At 41.5% G+C, this 27172-nt stretch overlaps 2 protein-coding genes across 2 annotated transcripts in view; both read left to right on the plus strand.

Moving 5' to 3' along the window:
* The window catches only part of LOC118432813, a 7490-nt gene extending 6156 nt beyond the window's left edge, over positions 1 to 1334 (plus strand). The window contains exons 4-5 of the mRNA XM_035844432.1: positions 253 to 1266; positions 1327 to 1334. Coding sequence (XP_035700325.1) covers positions 253 to 1266; positions 1327 to 1334 — 1022 coding nt within the window. The remainder of the gene's footprint in view (positions 1 to 252; positions 1267 to 1326) is intronic.
* A 16008-nt stretch (positions 1335 to 17342) lies between these two features.
* LOC118403568 (motor neuron and pancreas homeobox protein 1-like) lies at positions 17343 to 26396 on the plus strand. The gene is made up of 3 exons (XM_035802305.1): positions 17343 to 17886; positions 24704 to 24867; positions 25319 to 26396. The coding sequence occupies exons 1-3, from the start codon at positions 17457 to 17459 to the stop codon at positions 25613 to 25615; spliced, it is 891 nt and encodes a 296-aa protein (XP_035658198.1). The 5' UTR covers positions 17343 to 17456; the 3' UTR covers positions 25616 to 26396.
* The last annotated feature ends 776 nt before the right edge of the window (positions 26397 to 27172 follow it).

The raw sequence follows: 27172 nt of genomic DNA on the forward strand, positions 1-27172 counted from the left end.
ATGCACCGTGCACCTATTTCCTTACTTTACTCATGTGAGAATGAGTCTCTACCTTCTGTTATCATTATAGTGATATATGTAGTTTTCTTCAGTTTTCAATGGTGTACAGACGTACAATGTTTTCTATAGTATCTTTAGTGGCTCGAGCTCAGGGAAGTTTAAATGATAGTGACAGTGGATCTGTCTAACAGTAATCCAAATGTACTGTCATTAGATATACACACGCGCTTTAACGTTTCAATTTCCATCCAGTTTCAGGATGCACCAAATCGTATGTCTCAAATGGAATTGAAAAGGGCACGAATATCAACGGCTATAACAAGAATAAAGAAGGGGTCAAGAATCTCTTGAAGACACGGCGACCTAACCTACGTCTCCAGAAGAAAACATCTCAGCCATTACCACAAATACGTCCCCAACCGACTGTCCGTCTTAAACCCACCACAATGCAGACGACAACTCAGAACGACTATCAAAAGAATCTGGACATTGACAAAGTTCCTTCTAGAAAACCACGGGACAACAGGGAAAACAAAAATCCGAACCAACGGAAAACCTTTCCCTCATTTTCATCCAACCGTCCACAGCCTGTCACAGAGATGGCTGGAGGTCCACGGGTTACGGCAGAAGAGGGGAAGTTCATCACGACAACTCGACATGGCTATCGGAAGAATCCACACATTGGCAAAACCGCTTTCAGCAAACTGGCCACTGGTCGACTGGTTACAGCAGAAGAGAGGACCAAGATGACAACCACAGAAAGCACCAGACGTGACGGCACTACATCCTTTGACGTCGACGCCATCCGGACCTCCACGCTGGCCCGACATTACAGTCAGTCCACCGAGCCATTTACGGACAAGAATCACGGAACTCTAGGTCAGGACGCCCCAACAAGCCAACGGACCACCTCCGAATGGCCAAAGTTTGGTGCTAGACCAACTGACAACGACCCAGTCTTTGCACAAGAATCCTCGGACAAGGCTCGTGGAACTCTTGAACATAAAATGCTAACAAACCGACCGACCACCTCCGAATTGCCAAAGCCTGATGTTCATCCAATCGACAACGATATGAATCCAGACCAAGACCTGTCCAAAACAAACGACACAATTACAGGCTCTCCTCAATACCCGGCAACAAGTGCTGTCACCTCGGCTACTCTGAAACTGTTGACCCCTTTTCCGTCAGCTCGACTAATGAAAAAGCACTACGTTAAGATGTCCAAGACGACAACATACGGTGCTACCGAAATACAAATCATTGGTAAGTTAAGTGTGAAAATTTCTTACATGTTTTGATTTGTGACTTATAAAGAATTTTCAGGGTTCTGATCATGATAGTCTACAGATAGACAAGATCATTATTGCAGTGAATTGTTTGGCTTTTATGTCAATGGTTGATGATACCTACAAATCGTGTTTTCATCAAAGCCCCTGTCACACATGTACATAGCCAACCATGGATTCCAGACCTTCTCCATAGCTGGGAGCTAGTCGTGAGCGAGGTCATGTGTGATTTGGACTTGGTCAGTTTATAATAACGAATCTTGTAGATAACACCTTTTGATATTTCTTCTCTTTACTATTGTTCCTAAGGCGTGAGCGTGGGTCTGGTGGCGCTGATAGTGGCTGTGTCCTGCACTGCGGTCGTGCTGAAGTTGGTCCGGTCAAAACAACCGGAGTCGAAGGAAACCATCGATGATGACGATGTTGATGATGACGACATACAACCCTATAGCACCAGGTGCGGCAAACAGTATATTTCCTGTCGTGAAATTTCGGTAAAAGGGATAGAAGGAAGCCAATTTATCATATGATGTACTAAAACCGTTAAGACCATACCATGCTGATTGTGATATTTGATTGTGTATATTATTATGCTGCTTTTTATAATTCACATCATTATTTGTTATCATTGCCGGGGGAATAGAACAATGTATTTTGTCTAGCCACCCCTCAACCAAGCACAAGTTCTTCTTTTGCTCTGTTGATCTTTCGTAAATTGATTTTGAAATCAAACTTTAAAGTATAATGTCGACAACGTAACTGAGATACACCCGGAGACGCTTATGTGATGTTTTACATTCACTGATCATTTCAGGTACCTGGCATCCATGTCGGCATCTCCCCCCAGCCAACGGTCACAAACAGACCACTACTACCTTCCCGCAGACCACCACATCGTTCGGCATACTTATGTAGACCCGAACTCTCCCGATTCAAACCGACGTGACGGGAAGACCGGAGTCACCCGTAAAGACGGCGTTCAAGCCTATCTCATGCACAAGCTGAAACTGCGCGGACCACGACCAGGGGAAGGCTACGAAGATGCAGTGCCGGTAAAGGCCACACCTAACCGCTCCAAAAATCTGCCGGTGACGCCCAAGACAGATCGGCGCCATCCTGAACAAGCAGAAGGAGACTACGAAGAAGCGCTAACCGTGCACGTCAAGGAAACTCGCTCCAAGAATCTACCGTTGACACCGAAACCAGGTCGGCACCATCCTAAAGAAGTTGGAGAGCCACAGGAAATCTATAAAGATGCTGTCCCGGTGTACGCCAAGCCCAACCGATCCAAGAGCCTACCAGTGACGCCCAAGACAGGTCGACGGTACGACGGAGAGTTCGGCGAGCAAGGAGGACACTACAGTGATGCCGTACCGGTGTACGCCAAACCCAACCGGTCCAAGAGTCTACCGGCGCCGCCCATGACAGGCCGATGTCAGCCTGAGGACACCGGAAAGCCAGGAGACTACGTATACGAGGAAGCCGTGACAGTGTCCGCCAAGCCTCACCAACCCAAAAACCTACCGTTGACGCCCAGGCCAGGCAGACGTCAGGCTGGAAAGACCGGAGATCTACCAGGCAACATGCGAGGCTCCGCCAACCCGAACAAGCCAAGCGTAGACAAGACCAACAGTCTACCCCTGGCTATCACCAAGCCTGCCAGCTCCAAGAAGCAATCTGAGCCACAAAAGAAGTCAAGGAGTCTGAAGATGACCAACCTAACGGCCATTGATGAGGAGGATCACGAGTATGAGGACACCTGGAGCTACAACCATGCCGCTCAGAACGATCTCGGGATGAAGGGAGGACCCCAGGCGGAGATGGAAGCCAACAAGGACTACCATCAGCTGACCAAGTCTAACATCTACGAGAAACCAGAAGTCGTGATTGGCAGTATCCAGCTGTCGGATGGAGTGTGAGGAAGGCAAGGACTCTTACCTTTTTTGGCCAGGGCAAATGCCAAATGGTGTTTTCCTTTTTTTCAAGCTTGAAGTAATAGTATTTCCCACATTTTTGCCAGGATTGGTAGTATCATAGAATTTCATGATATTTACAAGTTATGTGCATCATATGTACAAGATATATAGAATCTATGTACAGATTAGCCTGACATTTTTGCCAGGATTGGCAGAGTAATAGAATTTCAAGATATGTATTAATATATGTACAAGATATGTACAAAGTATGTACAGAACGTTTGAACTTCATTTTGTAATTATAAGTCTTAAAGAAATACTTTGGTGCAGTTAATAGATCCCGGCGTGAGCATATAAGAAGGGACAGTGCCAACAAATGAGGGAGACATATTTTATTGAGAGCCAAAACTGGTTTTAAAATCACAACACACTAATATATATCCAAACTGACTTTGAACGTTTTCATGTGTCATACCCATAATAAGAACATCTTATGTATATTTCGGCACATAATTGGAGGCACAAAATGTGTTAAAGCTTTATGTAAATAATGATCCTGCAAACAAATGATGTTTCATTTCATGGGACAATTTGATGATCACAAAACATCTCTCTGGACAGGTGAGAGGGGAAGATTTGGTATGTGTTGACAGATGTCAATTATTGAACACTTTTTATGAGTAGTTTCTGAATGCAGGTTTCTTTGTAGAGCAAAATTTTAATCGTCATTTAATACCAAAACTAAACTAAACTAAACTAAAACTAAACCAATATTTTGCAAGGTTAAGGACGACGCAGCATTGTTGAATGAATATGTAGTAAGTTCCAGAAGGAGATAAAAGTAACTATGATGTTTTGTGCTGTAACGGTGTATATTTGGCGCAAACGTTTATTGTAAACGTCAGTTGCATTTTGGTGTCATAAGCACTATAAGGTTCATATTTGTAGTATATCATGGAAGAACATTTTTATGTACATTTTGATCGTAGAAATCATAAAACTCACCCATGTAACAGTACACAGAAAAATGGTCGGAATCATTTATTATGTGACTGTCGATTCCCATTAATAGCATGGGAGTGGTCTGCCTACCACCCCTATTTGAAGGGTAAACAAGCATGTGTAAACCTCTATCTGCATACCAACAATCATGACAATCTGTCAACCCCTTCTTGGGTTATTATTTGTCAAACTCTATAACAAAATCGTCCCTTCAGTCACCGAAAATATTGCTAGGGAGCTTACACGCCTAATTCTCCCTCCCAAGGTATCTAACACACAAATCATGCCCATATCATGTCCAGAACATGAAATATAAAAACCGGAAGTTCAAATGCACTACCATAAAAATCCTAACATCTCAAGGCCTTGTAAAAACATACCTAATATCAAACAATCTGTCTGGTTCTATTGCGGGCAGACATCGCAGTTACAAAAAAAAAATCGAAGTTCTGCTGCAGTTACAATGTTGCACCCCAGAGGGCCCAAAATCGACCTTGACCTTCGTCTTTCCAACCCCTACCCACATACCAAGTATCACTACAATCCATTTAGAGGTTCTAGAGTTTTGCTGACCACAAATATCCGGACACACAAACAGACACACAGACAGACAAAAACTATATCTCCATTTTTCATGGAGGTAACAAACACCAGTTCCAACAATTTCATGTGACAGGTTGCACATCGTCTTCTTGATGCACATTGGTCCAGGCTAAGGGAGAAAACAGCTTGTTCCATTATTTGTAGGGGCTGTAAACCATCATGAATCAAGACACAGCTTTGGGACAGGAAATCAAATAACCGGATATTACAGCGTAACATGCAGTACCACTCCTAACCGCTGTGAGAATATATTTTACGACAAGGCCGTCAAATATCTTTCAGCATAACACAGGGTTAGCGTTGGTGTAAGATAGAAGACATTGCTCCTCATTTATTATCAAATCCAGTCAGACATTATACAAAAGAAGCATTTTTACGGCGAGGTTCAGTTGCGGATTTCTGCAGTAGAGTTTCTATCTCGTGTTCTGGCCACGACAATCTACGGCGACGAGGTTTGTTAGGAAACTATTGGATGCATTCATATGATGGCAACATTTGATAGGTTTGTCAACCAAACGAGAAAACATCGCATAGTTTTCCCATAATGTTTATTGCTTCAGTTACAGCCCCACCCCCTCCTTTCTCAGTTATGGAGATCAGCAAATACAGGTCTTCCCAAATCGTCTTTTGATACCGGAATGAAAGAGGTAATTGTTGTGAGCAAATACTTGCCTTAGCTACAAATTGGTGTCTAGCAACTAGATATGGTGTTGTTTCTCCTGTGCGTTGACCTGGCAGTGTTCTGACTCTTGTCATTTGGGGTTTAAGAAAGAAAAAGGTCATTAGATAAAAGAGACTAAGAATGATAAAAGTAAAATGCAGGCGAGAAAGAATGACATGTAGGAAAGAAAAGAATATTAGAAGGAAAGAAAAGACGATGCAAAGAAAACCAAAGAGAGGAACAAATTTGGAAGCAAAATTGAAACACTAATATTCATAGAAATTAGCGTATACTCATGAACATTGTTCAAGAAATGTATTCATTCATGCATACACAACCTTTAAGTAAATAAAAATGAAGTAGTGAAAAAGACTAATTAAGGAATTGATATCTCAAATGGAAGCCTGTGGAAAAGACCAATGAATGCACATCAAATGGACAACACATACAATGCCTGCGTGGATAGACACGACGTGTGGGGACACAAACATGTATACTAGTACAGTAGATGCCGTTTAATTGCACACCCTATTTCATCCTGGTGGTGCAACAATGCGAAGTTGTTCAGCTGTACCGCATCGGGTAAGGCTTTTGAGATTTCGGGCATCTAACTGAAGTGTGCGGTGTACATTTAACTGGCTTATGCTGTACTACAACATTATCAGTGTTTGGTAGCCACATCAGTCCGACCCTCGCTGCTCTCCGCGATATCACCAGCCATTGTACCCGCCTAATCATGAAACGTACGTCAGTCATTCCAAGACAGAGGCTGACAAACACACGTATTGTACTGTACAGACGTGTATCTGCTCTCACATCTATACACCCCCCACACCGCGCCTCGTTCTACGACAATTAGGGAGGGAGGGTAAACAGATTTGCCCCGCTAATCGTCTTAAGATACGTCAAGAAAATGGTCTTCTTTAAGAGCTATTGTTATGAAAAGGAGCAAGGGGGATCTACATACAAAGGTCTGCCGTGTGCTCAATAGAGAGTAGATCTTTTGTGTTCTGGTGGAGCTCTAAAGAAGAGTAAACTATCGGTGATAATGTTGTGAATGCGCATATAGGTCAGTCTATGGTACAGCAAGGTGAGCGTCGCGACCAAGGCCGTCCAAAACTTCCACCTTTCTTAAAAGAAGAACTCGCCAGTTTGAATATCTAAAGGAAGTTGCTGTAATGTCAGGGTTATATGTTCAACCGGGGCCCGGCAGGACTGTTTTGAGGCAACGAATAATGAAATTACACATCAAGAAACATACGCGAATCATGTCTCATCTTTAGCGTTTTGTGTGTTTTCTTGTATTTTGCATCATACTCTTCGTTCTCACAAACAGACCAGCTGGAAATGTGACCCTGACACAAGGAAAGAGGGGTTCTACCTTAACTCTAAACGTTCCACATGTATTGGTCTTCTGTTTTTCAAACATGCATCAAGATATTTACAACCACACCGACATCAAATGGCTTAAACATGTATTGAAGAAATAAGTTATCCATTGAATAATCATCCAAAAATAAAGCAAAAAGAAACACAAACATCAGGGCTTACAAATGCTACATCAATTCAACATAAGAAACAAGAAATCAGAACATTCTTAGGAAAATGTCTAGAAAAGTCTAGATGATACGCACACAAATACACAAAACAAGCAGCTTACACAAAAAGACACCAGCTTTACAAAACAAGAATATAGCAACTATCAGTCCACTCAGAAATGAGAAAAAAGCATCTTAGGAAAATGATAAATGGTCAAGCTTATTACATAACACATGTAATGGTCTTAATTTACACATGTAGCAGCGAGCCTTTCGCCTTTTTCGGGATGCAGATAAAGACGGGGGCAACCGTTTTTTGAGGCGGCGCCAAATTTCTGGGCTTATCATAAACGGAGGTGATTATGGGTATAACCTCTACAGCAGGTTTGATTAAAGGTCGCTAATTAAACACCAATGCTGTTTAATTACTCTTTAATTGCGGACAGAACGGGGCAATTGTAAGGGTTATCAGGAAAACGTAGGTTAGCAACCGCCACAGTTTACCACATACACATATATTACCGGCTTTATTTCACAATTAATCTTACATATCTCACAGCACTGGACAAGATGGCGTAGGCCAAAATTCTTCTAGTAGAAACTTGATATGGAAGGTCGATGGAGCTTTTTTTAATATTCAATTAAATGATTGTGTCAGCCTGTATGACCGTATACGTACATTCAGCTAATCTCCAAGCAGATCCTACGGCAGTATACGATAGTATCAAAAGCTGGCAGAGACGTGTTGCTGACCTAGGAGTGTGCGTTGCCCATTGGCTACCGATGGAATGCACACTCCTAGGCCAGCTTCACTCCTTTGCCACTACTTTGCAATAATATTATCTTATGCTACCGTAGGATCTGCTTGTTTACAGTGGCTTAATAAACTTGATATAAAGAATATTGAATAATAAACAATTACTCAACAAACTCTTGACCAAATGGGCCAGCCGAGATCTAAGCAACTGAATGATTGAATGATCATCTCAGTTCAGCATGACTACATTACCTTTAACTAACCGTGCCCACAGGGGCAGAAGGTTACAGTGAGGGTGGTCCCCCCACCGCACGCGCCTTGCCCATCACATTTGTGTAAGAAACGGTGTTTAGGCCCAACTCGGCCCACTGATGACGACTTTATTACTCTTTTGTCATGTGCGTAAGCTGCCCCACGGAGAGACACGCGTGCGACATTTTGTACCCCCCCTCCCAATCTGCTGGTGACCACCTGCCTTATTGGTCGTATTTAGGCCAGGCAAAATTATCGTTGTGTTTCAGACTACCGTCTTGAAAAATATAATAGACTGGTATAGGTAGGGCCTCTCTTTTCTTATCTTTCTGGAGTTCAGCCGAAGTGATCCAATAAATACAATTAAACAACGTAAAACTGTAATGTATCAGGGCACTAGTTTTTTTCACCACCACAATGTAATCATAAAGAGTATACATGTAGATTGTATGTTAAAAGTTAACGTCGAAGTACTGAAACAACTTTACTACACATTCTTACATTGAATGTTCAAAGTATTAACCTGTTGGTAGAGTATACAATACAAGAAATCTGTAAGAAAGTTTACAAGACTACCTAGAATTCTGTTTTAAAATCTGCATCACGCAAATGTGAGATCGAACATTTTATTTGCCTTATTTGCTGTCGACCCCCAGAAAAAGGCTAGTGTCAGTAGGTTTTGCTAGAGTTGGTCATGTAGCCTGAAACATAAACTTTTTTCCCCCGGCCTTATTAGTCATATTAAAATACCGTATTAGTTGATTAGCTTCCCTTCCCAGGGGCGTCCCTCAATTTATGGCCCGTAAAAACCTCGTCTTGTCAAAACTGCTCGTCTAATTTGCTCATTTCATTTGGGCACGAGACCTTTACACCTCAATCTGCGTAACAATACACTCGCCACCCTCCGACCTACCGTTTATTGCGTATGATTGCCTTTTGTTCAAAATTGATTGGAAGTTTTACGCTAATTTAATGGATCATTTCGGTAGGGCATAATCAGTTGTGACGACCTAATAGCGTCTTCGTGTGCAGCTGACGGTTTTTAATTCCATTCTTATGGTATTTTCCGGGTGCTCAATTGACAAGATTTGGACCAGCCACATGTCAGCTTGTTTATGTATCCGTGAAATTACCGTTTAAATCGGATTTTTATTCTCTCAAGTCCCATTTTCTTATTGTGAATGAAGGAGCTGCCCTGAATATGCACGTATTTTGCCACAAAAGGAAATCTGCCGTTTATCCTTAGTATGTAAAAGGTACTCGAAACGGATACAAACAAGGAAGTGTTTCTCGGGTCCCCTTCAACCCTAAAGGTCAACTATTGATTTTCCTCCAACGGAAATATTATCCTAATCTCCAGATAGTTCTACCAGGCCTCAAAACACTCCTTAGCCAGCTAAACTCCTTATGTCACCGGTAGATCTGCCTGGAGACTAATGTTATTCTTCCGCACAGTAATTCACGTATAACATAAATACTAGTAGTTCGTTCATATGATTGTAGCTGAAGTACGTACTGGCATGGCGTAGGTCAGAAAGTTTCCGTGCTGTTTCAGCAACAAGGTACTAGTGTATTTTAACAGAGAGGAATTTTTAGATAATGTGCTCGATCGAGGTGCCTCCCCGAACATGGCACCACATTTTACGTCCCTCCCGGAAAACTGGTGCAGCCCCAACCGATATGCCAATTCCAAGATTTGAACCGGGATCTCCCAGTTACGAACTAATTGGAACCAGAAACTCAAATGGGAGTCATGAGTCACAGGGACATCCCTAACATAGATCGTAGACTTGATGATCTATTTTAACGCTTGTTTGCTATGATTTTGAATCTATCTGTATCTATCGACCTAAATCGTCGCCCATCGACAACCGTTTAAATGTTTCTAAATACACCCTGAATGTAGATATATTTTCATGTAAATGATCCAATGGCTGAAACCACCGAGCGACGAATTGTTGATTAGTTGTCAGGCTAATTTGGTTGCTCTCAAATGAACATCTGGTGCCATGGCCCCACCCCTCCCCATTTTGTATACCCCATTTCCACTGAGGCGGCGACCTAGGAGCGACCCTTCGGTCACCTATTATGATCTGAACCTAATGAAACTATTTACGGATCTCATAAGTAGCTCAAACGAGTTTCATTGATAAAGAAGTGCATCCTGTAAGTTTTGCGTTTTACATTGCGCTGTACATACAGTTCACACAGAATGTTCCATAAAACCAAGGGATCATTAGCAGAAACTGTCCTCAGTAAAGAAAGTTGAGGGCGAAGCTGGACTTTGAATTTTGGATATATCTTAGAAAGTAACCATATTCTGTGCATTTACAGACTTGTCCGTGTTCTCAATGAGTCAATCGCAATGAGTCAATCTTCAATTTTTGTCTTCTTGTGAAAATATGAAGCAAAACTCTTTATTTTCAATCGGTTTGCAGAGGGACCAAAAAAAGCCATAAAAGGAAAACCACCATCCATCCAGAAGGTCTAAAGATTTACAGGTCCGCGCAATCTTCAACACTCTATAGTCTATACCCTTACTGCGTAACCAACCCTCAACCGTGACGTTTTCATATTTCAGTTAACATGATTTTGTAATTGTCCGGAAAACAGTGCTTATGTCGTATATTATTAAATACCTTACATAGCAAATAAATCCTACATAAGCCCTGCCGCTGTCTAAATAGCTGCCCACTTTCAGGCATCTGCAGTTTACCCAATTAATTAGCTCAATGCGAATATTAATTGAGTTTGATTGAGCTAATTCGACGAGCAAATACGAGGGTCCCTCGGGGAACAATGGCAGAAGGCAAAAATGGCTTCGTTTATAGTCCACGGGCCGGGGGACATATTGGTAGCCTCCACCAGGCCTTCCTACGGGGTTGCCGGGATCGTAGAATTCGGCAAAAAAATCGGGAAATTTGGGAGCGCGGCCGGCCGACCAACTCTTCTGGTATAAAAACTCCTCTGGCAAATTATTCTCCCTATAAATTTGATAGCCAGCGTAGTCAGTCTGGTAGTCCTAGACTACATATTGGTACCACAGAAACGGACCTGCACAAATTATGCTTGTGATTTTTAAAAGCAAAAGGTCTATGATATAGATTTGATGTGATAGTCATTCTGGTTTGGCAGCTCTATAGTTATTATCAACATACAAAGGTATTACCTTCTAAATGAACTTTGTAGTAAGAACAAGAAACTAAAGAGAGGGAGATCTAAAGGGAGAGAGCAAGAGAGAAAGCAGTAGGACTTGTTTGGGGTGTTTCCAACATATCTGTAGAAAAACTTTACCCGTCGAATTTGGTTATCTGTACAAACCTCACACCTCCAGAGAAAAAAAAAACACTCTCCAAGCAGAGGTTCGCCTCCTTCGAGCAAACGGACATGGAGAAAATAGGACAAAATAGAAAGTCCGACAAAAACGTACGTCAAAAAAGCAGGGACAGATCGAGCCTCTGCTTTGCGAGTGAGATAAGCGTACAATACACCGCCAAATGCGCTCAAAAACAAGCTTGGCCATATCTGCTTGTAGATAAGCGAAGACAGGTATGAACACAACGGATTCTCCCGGACAGGAAACTCTTTGTTGTAACAGGAAACACACTAACTCATTACACTGTTACTCAGTGTCTTCCTAATCTGCCGTGTGAGAGCGCGTATTGTCCCTGATTGCCTACACCTGCACCCACCGATGTCCGGAGCGCTCAGCGCGATACAGAAATGCGCGCTTGTAACTATTTGTCTTTGGTTTAGGAAGCCTGAAATTGCGGCCGATTCTGCCCCACCTGTGGCGGTATAACCGTGCGTGAAGCTTGTGTCTCAGTCTCAACAATGCGAGATTTGTGCTGTATCTGGTAAATTCAGGTGTTCAGTGTGTTAACTACCTAACGGACCATCGCACGTTACAATACCCCATTCAGTATTTTGCAGACCTACCCATTTCCCCTTCCTCATTTCCTCTAATCGTTCCTCTTTTTTACTCATTAGGAAAAAAGGTGATATACACGTGCAACAAAAGAAAAGGAGTTCTTTGAAACCTGTAATTAACTGCTTTATAGAGTATGCCTGTAACGGGTTTTATTTCAAATGTAAAAGTTTGCCCCTCAGAAAGAAGTTCGATGATGTTCAGAATTTCGTTTGGTATCAAACGTTTTTGTACTGACCATTGACATTAAAATGCATAAGAAAGTAGAACAACACCCATTATAAATCCAGTTAGATTGTCGACTGACGAAAAAGATTCTAAAAGATCTGTAAAACATTTCAGCAACGAGGTTCAAGGTTTGAAACCTCTAATTAACTGCTATATAGACTACGTCAGTAACAAATTCTTATTTCAAATGTAAAAGTTTTAATGCAAGACCCAAGTTAGATTATATAGACTGTATAAGGACGAAAAAGATCTAGAGTCTAAACAAGCTGTAAAATATTTCAGCAACGGACTTCTTTGAAACCTCTAATTAACTGCTTTATAGACTACGTCAGTTACACATTTTTATTTCAAATGTAAAAGTTTTCCTCTCAGACCCCAACCAGATTAGACTGTATAAGGACGAAAAAGATTCTAAACAGGCTGTAAAACATTTCAGTAATATATCACAACAATACAATAAAACGCTGAAACGACAAAATGATCCTTCTGCAAACGTCAATAAAATATACAGCCGCACGGACTGCCTTGACTTTTCATGACAAATTAGCGAGAAGTTTGTTTACGTTTCTGTTGTCAACAGGATTTAAACTCCCCCTAAACACTGTTTATGCGTGATATAAGAGTCGCAGAAAGTAATTAAGGGGTGGTGTATGGACGAGCCAGTTCCCGTATGCTGTTGCTGTTTATACAGTTTTGAAAAAAGGCATATACAGCAGCGGCTTGATAGCAAGGCATACCACAGCGCGGTGGTTGTTCCTCTTGGAGTTTTGTTTTTCTGGGGGCTCACAAAAAAATTACACATACCTCTTTTTTTTATTTTAGTTGTCTCTACTTCTACTGACATTTTGGTATCCGGATCGATTCGGGGTAAGCTAGCGAAATTTTTAAGTGTTTCTTATTTTCATAAACTGTGAGGTGTTATGTTCAGTTCCTGAAAATAACAGCAATAAGGTAAGGCTCGGCCTCACATCTGTCTACATAAACGAGTGTGGTGTGTGGTAACCATGGTAACGGCCGTCTGCGCAGACGATACTTGAGGAGTAACCCCAAACAACGAGGCGATCGCCGCAAAACATGACACAAATCTCCTCATACACGCCACAAGCGAGTCTTTAGAAGGCTCACGGATCACCACTTAGTGAGATATACACCCCTTTTGTAGCGATTTATGAGTGACGGGCGGTGGCTAACCGCAGAGCATGCTCTATCACGGCCCATCTCATTTTTTTGATCCCCTGTGACGTCATAGTTTAGACAGGTGCGCGGGACGTGCGAAATCCGGACAAAAATGGCGGACGGCGGGTCGAGCGAGATTATCGTCCCACGGGAGGGGCGCCGTATCCAAGGCGCCGAATAATTGCTCTCGCTCTCTCTGAAAAGGCGAAAGACAATTTTGTTTATTACTACACTCGTGTTGAGGAATATATAACGTTATTTTTTTATCTCAACGTTTTGCTAGGACTATAGGAACAATGTTTTTAATGATTTGCAGGTTTGTTATATCTTCTACTTAAGATACGTTCCTGACGAGTAAGCATTCGCTTGTGACATTATGAATTGATTAATATTATAAAACTGTTTCATTCGGCTTATTACAAATTATGCACCTGGTGTATATCATCTGGAGTTGATTACTCTTTTGTTCGTCCTTTATTATTCATTATTGATTTTCAGAGGGTGTCGGTATTGCTTTTTTTCCACACACCAAAGCAAATGGCAATGTATGAGAACGGACAATTGCCATTTGGTCGTTTCGTAATCTTTATGAGTTTCATAGTACAGATTCCTTATCACTATAATGGAATAAAAACAATCGATACAGTCCCTCTCTAACTTCATATAGCCAATTGTATTCATAATCATTGACACATGAAGGGACCACAAAATTTCGTAGATTGTGTTGCAGACATTTGAATGTGCTATAGAAGTAAAACTAACTTTGTTATGTAGTATTTTAGGACACATAGATCTATTAAGCGTAATAATGCCAAACGCATTTATCAGGAAACGCACCTGTGCAGAGAAACTTGTATTTTTTTCAAAGACTTCTTGCAACAAAACATGATAGATAACTCTTGTCAATTTGAAATAGAATAGACATTTGGGTTCTCGACAATCTAACCTCTAGTAAAGTAATATTGAATCGTTGCGTTTTTTGAACCTTGTTGCTGAAAATACAAATAAAACCTTTTCGAATATTTTGAGACCACAATTTCCTTGCACCCTGGTATTTTTTCACAGTGTTTATCTTTACAGCAATGCTTGAATTAAAGTCTGCCTAGATATTCAAACTGCCAATATCGTTTTGAATCTAGAATGACCGCCTTAGTTATAATACATATACACTTTTGACCCGTTTCAAACAATCATTCTAAGAGTGTACGTATACGGAGCTCGAGGATCGGGTGCTTCTTAGAAAGCATGTAAGATAAAAGTCAAGTCAATATGATAAAAAAACTACTTTGAAGGCATGTAGCACTACAGGTGATTTGATTTATTCGGCTGTATAATCATGTGAAATACAGTCAGGGCTACCCAACTAGCCAGAGGCTACTATCAAGGGCTAGCCCTGGTAACATTTGTACAATATACAATATACGATAACAGCATAACGTTTACCGATACATAGGGTTTGTTTTTCGAACTAACACAGGTGAGAAGTTTTTAGAAAGCAAAGTATGCAGGGCGTTGAGTTTGCCGAGACATTTCGCCTTCTTCACTGACATTTTCGGGGAGGGGCCGGGGGTGGAGTGCGTTGTGTGCTATGGTTATCCTCTCTTCATTACCTATCTATGCGAAGGAAATCAACTTCAAGAAGAAATAACCAACCACTATCGTAAACAGATCTTATACGGAATTGAGTATTTGGTAGTCGGTCAGAAAACAAAATTGTACGACTATTGTGAATGCAGCATAAGTATAAAGTAGAGTATTAAAAAGGACATCAGAAACTACTTTCGTGCAGAAAGATACCAGGCGTCCCTCCAAGTTATCCGTTATTCATAGGATAGTAAAAATCTCTGTGGTGATCAAACTTTAGGTTTTCGTATATTCACCAGTAGTAGTTGTTTGTGTTGTTCTTGTCCATTCTTCATAAGCACTCTACTCCGGACGGCTCTCTCTCTCTCGCCGCCATGTTTTTTCCACTCGGATGTTAATGCAAAACGCCATTCCGCGTATGTCTGCCCCCAAACTGGATTGACAAGGATAAAATTATTCATTTTCCTGACATACGCTATATCTGTTACGGAAATAACTTAGTGATGCTGAAGTACGTATACATTTTTTGTTAACGGTTGATTTTTTTACACACGTACACGTTATATGCACAAGAGGGCTATCTAAATTTTATTACATATTTCAAGGCAATGTTTTAACATTACTTCCGTCTGCGCTTGATATCAATTCAAGTATGTAACTGGTTGGTATAATTCCATGATAAAAAGAGCAATTGGTTTGAAAACAATCTCTATAATGAGATTTAGTACAAAAAAATCAAACTGCCATACTTGTATGTGTCCATGCCAAATAGAGATTCATTTGCGTTTTTTTACGAAATTAGAAAATTTGTAATATAGCATAACATTTGGTAGCAATTTTGGTTAAGCTAGATCATTTATGTGTGGCAATTTTCATAATATTTATTCTAATGTAGCATTTAGTAAGAGCGAGATTTAAATTTGCATCAAACAGCTTTGCTTGCCAACCAGTTTTACGTTTGCGGAACACAAAAACTTTAGATAACGCTTTCTACTTTTTTGGTAGAGTGTGTGTAATAGGAAATATCTACACTTCTTCATACACATAATGATAATTATTAATAAAAACATAGTTAATTGAAATGGCAATGTTAAATATTTGTTACATTGGTGCCCACGACGTAGGCGTGTGGTTACATATAATGGTGACTGGAACACTTACTTGTGCAAGCGACACCTACGCACATGTGCTAAACGTTTCTCACTACACTCTGTTGTTGGAATAAAAATAGAAGCCGGCAAAATAAGTTAAAAAGACTTGTGTGCCAGTCACAGATTTGTCGTTTGCAACCAACGGACAATTCTATCCTCCAAAAATCGACTTCAGTCATCTGATGAAATATTCCCCGACTTCTGCTGGCAAATTCCTACATGATTTTCCGTCCGCAAATAGGTGTGGCACAGCACTAGATCTGTGTTGACGTCTAACATGAAATGCCAAACTGTCAAGTTCAGAAGTAACAGTTCTCATTTTGTTGCAGTATATCCGTTCGCCACGCCTTAAACAATGAGGATTTTAATTGCACCTTTTCAATGATTTTCGTGAGTGTAACGAAAAACGAAAATACCACTCACTGTATTCTGTACCTTGTTTAAATCTTCCTTTACACAGCACTTCTCACAACCAAATTAAATTCTACACTCTCTGACCGAAATTTCGACCCTCCGAACAAAAATATTCTATGTCCGACACTAGATCTATTAGCTTAAACCAAGGAGCTTTTATCAAGCTCCTTGCTTAAACTTGGTCATTCTCCTGAACATTACAAATTCCAATTTGCAAGGCGACTAGTGTATACGTCTGTATGGTATTCACCTAGGCCAAGTAGAATAGCATACGAAAAAAGACCTCCTCTGTGACTGATAGAAATTGGAATTTTTCTGTTTGACATATTAAAAAAAATGCGTGCCTGTTCTATCAATTTTAACGCCCAAATACATACTGCATGGCGTATGGTATGTATTTTCTTCGTGGCTTGCTGTGACGGAACACTGTAAAGCCCGCAAACCTGTTACGGGCAATTTGGATGTCTTCTCGGTAAAATACAAATTTTCCATCGTTCACCTCCGTACAAAATGACACGTAAAAGTCGCTCAGAAGTCGAAAAAAACTAAACTAGTGCTTTAGATTTGCATTACAAAATTGGCAACACTGCTAGTGTGGTGAACATGAATGTTCTTGGTCATCTGGAGTGTAATTCTCGAAAATCAGTATACCGAGCTTTGGAGAAAAACAACACATTTTCGTCCCCAAAGAAATTAGCGTCTTTCGTTCCCGTCAAATTATTCATGGCAACCGGTGACTTTCAGCCAATCGCTGTTTATTTTGGGGTGCATGCGACCAATCAAAGGGCTCGTGTGACATTGGTAAACAAACACGAGTACTGGGTACAGAGGGGTCTCCGTTTTATAAAGTCCACTACACGTCTGCCGTGTTGTGAGATCTCTTCATTCAAAACCAGTCAGGACCTCGAAGAGAAGGGAAGCGCCTTTTTTCCGTTGAAAAGAGTAAGAGGTCTCAACATGATGACGGAAAGTATCAAGTCGTTTCGTATCGATGACCTCCTGGCGTCGGACCGGCGCAAGCTGCAGCGCTCCTCGGGGCTAGGCGTGTGGAGCCCCCGCCAGCGAAGCCCTACCGCCTCGGAGCCAAGTCCACGGGGCCAGCCCGACACGCCGCCCGTCTCACCCCTAGCGGAAGAGAGTCCCAAGATGTCCCCGCCGTCTAGTTTTGTCCCGAGACCGGGACTACTTCACCTGCACCCGTCCGCCGGTCTCCCCCTGCACCCGCACCCGGCGTACGGTCAGCACCACTTCCCGTTGACTGCTAACGGGACGCACCACTTCGGGTTCTCGGGCTTCCACCCGCATCACCCCGACCATCTCAAGACGGCCATGCCCTTCGAGTGGGTCCGAGCAGCGGGAATGATCATGCCAAGAATGGATTATGGAGGTAAGTTTGCAAAAATATAATATTCTATAAATTCCTTACAAAATATGAAATATAATTTTAAGTAATTGGCTTGGTCTGTTTCTAGATATTTCGGGTTGGCTGGGAACAGTATGTGAAGGTATCTGATTTTCTGAGAAATACTAGTAGATAAAAGCCTGCATAGGCAGTGCATAGAAATTTATAAGATTTATGGTGAATGCTTGAAGCTTGAAGTGTTCGTATATTTTAGTCATCAGATGCAGAGGGTTTTGCTCCATACACAGGGTTTTTATATCAGACCTCCTTGATCTGACGAAGTGAAAGTACACGTGTATTGTAAGTTATTTTAGGATAACCATTATGTTTTTAGGATAATTGTAATTGGATAATCTCCGTAGAGCTTAAAAAGTGACGTGTTGCGGCGAGGACGTTTTAAAAGCTCCTTGGTTGTGATACCGGTGACTTCTCTATAAAGTTCCTCTTTCCGCGAGTTTCGGAATGAAGAGAGTCATGACGTCTTACTCCTATAGACCCAGCCTCTTCCGGAAGCCGAAAGAAACGTCTGATAAAGTTTTCAAAAGAGCGAGCCGTTACAAAGAAACCACGACGTTCTTCTAAAGTGATACAACCATTCAGGAGTAAGAAATTACAATAACAAGGTTTGCGGACGAAGTCTTCAGGGGTGGTCTATTCCACATTGTAGCCGACCACACTCTGAGCGTGAAAAACCGGCCTTTGGGCCCGAAACGACCGCATAATGAACATTTTATTGGCGACTATTGTCAGAAGGAGTCCTCCCTTTCAGAGACAGAATTGGCATGAAAATCGGAAATTTTCCGTTTTTTACACCACAAAAATCAATTACTGATTTGCATCACATTTCTTCTATCTTAAATTTAAATATTTCAACCAACATTTTGACATGCCGTTTTCCGTACAGGGTAAAAAGAAGGTCTAGACTAAACCCTCGCATCTTTGAAAGCAACGGTCTCAATTAAATTTGGCAAAAGTCAGTTATCAAAAAAACTTGCTCCTTTTCCGACCAAGAACATTGAATCCTGAATGATCAGAATGTCCACTAAAGTTGTGAACAGATGATATAGCTACGTCAGTGCCAGATGGCACGACTTGAAGACTGCGTGTTCCTTATATCCGATTGTAGCATACTTCAGAAGAAACCACGTCATCAGCAATGACAACCCCAAGTCCCCAAAAGCCTTTCTCAAACAACCAGATTCCGCGGAAAAATGCGGCCGTGCGGTACAGCGGATTACCACTGTTTAGCGACCCGCTCGCACTGTTTACACCTATCGCACACCTGAATTCGCACCTGCGAGAGCACAATAAATCACCCGACCCTTTGAGTGGCGTGTTTTAAAAGGCGGACTTTGGCGGGAATCGCTTTCTAATAGCCGAGAGATCCCGCCATTTCCGAAGATGGTGTCGAAGAATGCCGAAGTCGGGTTTAATGTGTAACCGTTTAAGACTGGCGGTTTGCAGGTGAGGGGTCGGGGTAGGTTGTTAGATCAGGTGTGTGGATGAAGGAGGTGGATGTTATGTAGAGGTAAACACAGGCGACAACACACAGTACTGTGTTGTGGCGTATTAAACACGGACAATACTAGAGGTGTAGGCGGACCGCGGACTTCAACAATGCAAAATTAACGTTGCCAAACATGCCTTATTAGAGTGAACCTCCCTTGAAAAATACAGTTTCTCGCAACAATAGTATCGGGCTGTCAGAGAACCCTCTCGCCAGTTTATAGCATTTGTTTTTATAGGTTAAACAAACAATATAGGCGGTGTTATTGCCAGTGCTTTATAATTCTCAGTTTGCACAATTCGTATCGCTGTACTATAGGCATAGTCACTAGCCTCGTTCGTAGGCTTCTACTTCTAGTAGCACTGGCTATTATTTTATGATGGATGGAGTGCTGTTTCCAGATGTTCTTTAATGTCCCTAGAAGGAGTTTCCGACCGACAGACATGGAGAAAACGGGGGGAAAATTCTTGAAAACACGTAAAAACAACCGGAGCCCAACCTCTGCTTGAGAGTAGCCACATGTCTACAATTTGGAACTCACCTTAGACATATCCGTACAAAAATGTGTAACGTACTTTCTTCACAAACAATCACAAAACTAATATTCATTTCTCCTATTTTCCAACAATATTAGTTCCATGCCCAACGGTTTGCAAAAAAGAGAATGACGCAAAATTGTTTTAAAGTATACAACTGAAAGATGAAAAGGGCAGTTTCAGGGTGAAGAACAGGACGGCAAAACTTTTCTATACGATAAAGGATTGCATTGCCGCGGCGATCGGAAGTCGACATTCAGACGGCACAAAAGGCCCAATGAACCGGCATAATCCCCCACCACAAAGCCCCCTAAGGAAGCTCGCCTAAATTAATTTCATATTGAGAGCGGCTTGTGTTCAGAAATAGGCTTATGGTCCGCCATGTGATTCTGACCGGTTAAAATATTTCCGAAAACCTCGTGTCTGTTTGTCCTGGGGAGGAACGAATTCTTGGACGGATTAACATGGTATTTTACGTTTATCCAAGGTCTTGGTTTATCTAACCTTAATTTGTAGAATGTGGACCCAAAACTAGTAGCTCTTTTCACCCAATCAATTGTAAATACGTGACGAACTTTTTGAAAGGTTTATTATTATTCCCGACAAACGTTTTCTGAGCGCAGATGTGTATTCTGTCCAAATTAAAAACACTTGGTCAGAATTTCAGATGTATTTCACACCAAAACTTCAGGGGTCAGCAGAAAGAAAGGGAATCACTTATCGTCCGTTTTGTTCAGGTTCTTTTAAAAAGGTTTCTTGATTATTCCCGACAAACGTTTTCTGAACGCAGATGTGTATTCCGTCCAAACTAAAGATACTTTGTCAGAATTTCAGATGTATTTCACGCCAAAACGCAGGGTCAGCAGAAAGAAAGGGAATCACTTATCGTCCGTTTTGTTCGAGTTCTTTTGAAAGCAAGTCAAATTAGCCGTTTTCTTTGTGCGGCGACCATTTGTATCGCTTTAGCGACGGTTCGGCTCGGGCTAATTGAATCCACAACTGTCGTGAGTCTGAGGGGAGCGCGTGGCGAACAAAGACTTCAAACGGGAAAGTTGCAACAGTTTTGATTGCGTAACAATGGAGAAAGGTTTGCATAGCTGATAAAATTACATCTGCATCAAAGGGAGTGGAAATGGCCCCCTCCCGACCCCGGGTAGTTGTGATTCTAATCTTTCCTGTCACCTTTTTAATGAGTTTTGGAGCGATTTAATGGGTTTTACGCACCTCGTTGGATCACGCGGCGCGAAAACGAGCCGTGAAATTTGCGTTAGAGGGGGGTACGAGAAATGTCTATTTACAAGGAAAATGTCAAACAACAGTGTTTCAAACGTCCTTGTTTTATGTAAGATACGATCATGAAGAATATAGTATGTGAAAGAGTAAAGGAAGGAAGGAATTAGGACCAGCAGATTTGATATGAGTAAAAATGAGAGCATTTTTGTACGTGTGTGGCCGATTCATGATCACGTATTTGTCATTTTAATCATTTTACGCATTCGGCCATTACCGTTTGTCCACATCTGTACGTTCCCATAGCTGGGAAATTTGGCACTTTTTTTAACTTACCGTGAAATCTGACGATTATCCACGAAATTATCGATTTTCCGCCAATTATAGGAATTCTCAAATGCTTTACATCCATACGTTCCGGTTTCACTCTGCCTAGGTAGTCCTCCTACTTTGATGTATGATTTTCAATCAGGCCGCGACAGAACCAACCGCATACAAGCATCCAAGACAATCTTTACCGTAACTAGACAGCTAAATCTTCTACGACACGTTAAAATGCTAAGATGCTTTGCTTCCATACGTCCCGGTCTCACTCTTCTTAAGTAGTCCTACGACTTTGATGTATAATTTTCAAATAGGCTGTGACGAAACCAACCACAGATAAGGACCTAAGACAGTCTTTACCGTAAGAAGACATCTGATTTTCGTACGACATGTGAACGACTAGAATCCGCCCAGTTTGCAATCGCACGACGATCGTACGATAATCGTGACCTTATATAACGTCCTTGCCCTTTCAAACAGTAGTCTCCAAGCAGACGTATCAGCTGGATAAAAAAAAAGAGAAGAATTGGGCCAAATAGGGACAACAAGTTGCAATGGTATTTCAGTTTTCACCGGTCGGTCAGTTCCGTCTTAGGCCAATTAACTCCTATACTAGGCTTTTATTCCTAAAAAAAATAACTTGGTCAAAGTCCCCTATTACTATACGGCAAGGCCGGAGTCTGATAGAGACTAACAGATTCAGCGCACGCTTATTTCATTTCGGCATAAAAGAATCAGCTATCATATCCACAGATTCAACAATGCTACATTCAAATTGAAACGCATATATGTGCTTGATATATGCGGTACCAGATACAACGTTACCTTTCATATCATTCATAATATAGGAAACACTTAATATTTCAAGCTGTCGTCGATCTGACACGCCGAAAGAGTAATTCCAATAATTTCCGACCAAAGTGTTTCCGCGTATAGACTTCCCGACAGATGGAACGGAAGCGAACAGAACATTAGTCTCGTTTCAGAACCGCCCCTTCCTCGATAGCCCCTTTAGAGGAACAATAGTGGTACATTTCCTCCGTGCGAGCACGGCAAACCTCCTTCACGCGTCTCTCACAAGTCGGGAACACTTCGGTTGCCATGAATGCCCTAGACTCAAGCAGACGTGTCAGCTGGATTAAAAAAAGGGAAGAATTCGGCCAAATAGTGACAAATAACTTTTCAGTCAGTCTTTTGCAGTCAATCCAGCTATCCAGCGGCCGGACAGTTCACTCCTACTAGACTTTTATTCCTAACTTGACCAAAGCCCCCCATTACTAGGGGTTAGGAAAGTCCAGTGAACGACTGGGAACGTACCAAACATTTATGACTTTCACTCTCCAATAACAGTACTAAGATGATTTCGGAAAAATTTAGACAAAACACACATTTATCAAGGTACACAGAATCTTTTTTCTGCAATTCATATTTACAATTCAAATGAATAACGAGGCACATTTCACGGTCTTTTACTCAATTTTGCACTAGCAGAACTCTTATCATCCAGATTTTTCTGTTTAGCCGATTTACAAATCATTGTTTGACGGTATATGCAAACCTTTCTAGATATGATTTATCATAGACAATTACGTCAAAATTGTTAAACCAATCCTACTCATGAAATTATACTCATCCGCACATTTGTGCCGCTTTAGTCGACGCGTTTCTCGGTTGTTTATGTTTCCCGCTGTCCCACCCCCTCGTTACTTTCCCGCCATGTCATAATTGGGGTAATTACCACCCTGAATACCCCGGGATATTGCCACTTTATTAACACTTGTGTGATAACCCCAGCCGACATGGTCAAACAGCCAACCGATCTATCATCCTCCCGGCCTGGCGACGCCGAAATTTAATATCCAAATTCGCACGTCTCCGTTTGTACAGTAATCAACGGAGTTCAGAAGCGTTTCAGCTCCAATTGAGCGGAAAATGTCTTCGGCAAACAGTTGGTGTAGCCGCGGGCGGTGGGGATGTGGGAGGCACGTACTGCCCGGGTGGGACCAAACTGCGCGGTCTCGCATAGAAGAAGACGATCATGACTTGGTGAAAGGAGAGCGCTTCGTGACCAACAACGGTCTCTTGTAGAGCTGACACCCTAATGGCGATCTGATGTTGCTAATTACCTGGTTACGTCAAGAGTCTGTCAACTTCTGTCAGACACAGACTTCTGATGTCGACAACGTTTACCTACATGTTTCTCTCTAGCTTCTTTGTGTCCTCACTTCACAAATTGAAATTAAACAGCGGTTAGCTTTACACTCATTGTGGTTGTGTGGTTTTGTTCAGACGTGAATGTCCTTGGAATAGTTGGAATAGTTGCGAACAGACTTTATCTGAGGTTAGCTTCGTTACTTGTTTGTCCATCCACCCATTTAATGTGTGGACGGCGCTCATTAAAAGAAAACTTAAGGACAACAGCACTGGAGACGAAAGAATGAGATTCTAGTTGATTAGAAGTACTCCACCCAACTCATCTCGTAGCACGACGTGTTGTCTCCAAGTAATACTGGTCACAAAACGTAAACAGATACAAACACAACATGTTCGGTACCTACAATATAGCCTACATAGTAGAGTTGGGATTATTCTTTCCTTTTGGAAGATTATGAATCATATCTGATCTCTAACCGCTACGGACTGTTAGATATGTGATACAATCGGAACAATGATATTGATGGAGCATTAACTGAGAATGATAGGAAGAAATGTGTGAATCTGATATAGAAGCCAAGCCTAACGACTATTTTAGAGTTATCATTTTAATTAGAATAGTGACCTGTTATACTGTTCGTTGTTCACTGTTTTTGTACTGTTATATGTATTTGCAATAATTAGCCTTCGGGCAAAGACTTTTCTATTTACTTACTTCAGCACAAAGAAAGGCTCGCTCAAATGTTTTGGGTTACTCTAACAACGTTGTAACGACTTATGTCTGTTCATCTTTATACGAGGAAGTTTTGGGTTATAACGATGTTTATATTAGGTTAAGTCGATGGAGGTTAGACATTCAGGTAATACTAGATTTAGTAAGATGAGCCGAATAGCAACTGGATCATGGTGATTTTGGAAACGGTCAGACATTTCAGATAACATCCGTTATCTTTCGTCAGTGAAACTGAGTTTATATCATGTTTGTATTGTGGTATACTTATACTATACAATGGGCTATATATCTAATAATATCTCCCCTTGTACCCCGCAGTGCACCCGTCCCAGGCCAGCCCCCTGTGTAAGACCCGGCGGCCCCGCACGGCCTTCACCAGCCAGCAGCTTCTGGAGCTGGAGAAGTACTTCAAGGAGAACAAGTACCTGTCCCGGCCCAAACGGTTCGAGGTGGCCACAGCGCTCATGCTCACAGAAACACAGGTAGGCGCTACAATTTTCTGTCTCGTAAACAGACGTCACCTTTCCGAACGTCGCCTATATAGCTGAAAAGACTTTACAATATCCAATTGTTTAATGACTTTTGAAGATCTGAAAACAAGCAAAATCGTGTATGAAGTAACATATTAATATCATATACTAAGTAGTGATAAAACATCTTTGGCACAACATACTTCGTATGCATATCATTCAAATCTATTCGATCAAGGAGGTTAGTTTGACTAGAACCTTATTGATTCGACAAATCAAATTCATGCTTCCACCATTTCTCCAGCAATGCATGTAGAACCTAGCCGTGTTAGATAACAAGCATCTAATTAGATAGCAGAGTCCTCCTATAATCTGTTGCTAAAGATTCCATTTTTGATTCACTGTTGTGTACTTTTATTTAGTGCCATATCTGATAACAAAAACCTATCTTTTGTCCATTCAGGTCAAGATCTGGTTCCAGAATCGCAGAATGAAGTGGAAGAGAAGCAAGAAGGCCAAAGATGAAGTGACGCAAGACAAATCTACAAACGGGAGCGCCAAGGTCACCGATTCCTCCAAAATGGACGACCCCAAAGACACTTACAACATGGCGGACCTTAGTGACCCGGATGAAGACTGCAGCGAGCATGCGCTGGAGGAGATTGACGTCACGGACAGTATTGACGGTTCATCAGACAACGAAGAATCCAGGCCAGTGCAGATATCCTTACAGACAAAATCTGACGTCACAACAAGATGATTCCATTAATTACATGTCGTATCTTCTCTAGAATCCAATGTCTCCTGTAGCTATTCTAATCTATAGAATACAATGTATAGCCTTTCAATAGTAAATTTGTCGATGTTCTCCGTTGTAAGAGATGTGTACAGACTTGTAATATATATTTCTTTGTGGTTTCCAGAGGAAAATGATAAGCGCACACACAATGAAATGATTAAAGCCACGTAAGCGTTCCCATCGAATGATTTTCTCCACGACTTTCAATAATGTAAGGCAACACTGTGGAATGATTTACCAAGAAGTATCGGTGAATACAAAATCAGCACAGTCTTTTTTTTTTGCTTTAGTCTGATTCTAGCAACCGTTGAAAGTACTCTTCAAGTAGAGGTTAGGCTCCGGTTGGATTCTTGACGTCTTTTGGCGTTTTCGTTGGGAAAAACTCACAAAATAGCAGCAAGAACGCTTAAAATATGCCATAAACCAATCGGGGCTTAGCCTCTGTTTTGGGACTACGTTGGAAGCAGACTAGAGTGAACAGGACTGGACTCGATGTTGAAATTTTATTGCACATATGTTATAGGTATTCTCAGGTGCTTCTCTGTCTCTTTGCGTTTGTGATCGCATCTGTTCCTACCGACCGTATAAAAGAAGGGCCCATTGTGTGCAGTGCAGATAAGAGTATATACCGATGGTATTTCAAGTGTATTTATTGTTTGCATATATGTGTGTGATAGACACTAACGTGATACGATGCCAGGTGCACCACAATAAAATCAATATCTCATAAGCTCAATGCAAATTTGCCTTTGCTTTGTACTTTACTCCGTCTTATTCTTCAAACACGAAGGATTCTTCTTCTCTAAGAACGTTAGACGCTACAAGAAGTGACGAAATTACAGGATGTGGCACCCCTTACCTCTCCATCACCGAAACAGTTTGTACAGTTTGAGGCACAATGTCCACAGGTAAAAGTTTGGACATTTCTCTCATACCATTCTTGAGACGGGTGCAGCTGTGTTTGAGGGGCTTAGGAAATACCTGCGTAGCCATTGCGAAACTAAGCGAGAGTAAGCACCACCTTTGATAGCAAACGACACAGTCAAATTTTCCTCTGATCAATTTCCAAAGTTTGTTGTTTCCGCTTTACGTTGGTATTGCGAGTGATTTTTTACCCTAAACGTTATTAAAACGTGTGGAAGTGACATTATCAGAACGGTTTAAGTGGTCATCAGTGCCGCTATACTCTTGACGATATAAGATCGCTCGATAGACCTGTTTGAAAAGTGCCTCCCGCTATCTTTGTTTTTCCCACCTGAAGTCCAAATTGTGTAAACTATGATAACTGCTTATGGGGAATATCGTCCGTACACGCGGGTATCCTGGATACGCCGTAACTTTTGTCCGCCATCTTGAAAATCATTACACTATCGCTTACTCTCAATTTCCTTAAGGGGAGGGTCCACAAAATCAACTTTTGAATAAATGAATGGACTGGTCCGCCATCTTTAAAATGGACCATTTCTGTAGAACGGCATATGAACAAATAGAACCCCTTGTTCTATTCCGAGCACTTTG

This window comes from Branchiostoma floridae, chromosome 16 (genome assembly GCF_000003815.2).
Source record: "Branchiostoma floridae strain S238N-H82 chromosome 16, Bfl_VNyyK, whole genome shotgun sequence".
In the NCBI taxonomy this organism is placed as follows: Eukaryota; Metazoa; Chordata; class Leptocardii; order Amphioxiformes; family Branchiostomatidae; genus Branchiostoma; species Branchiostoma floridae.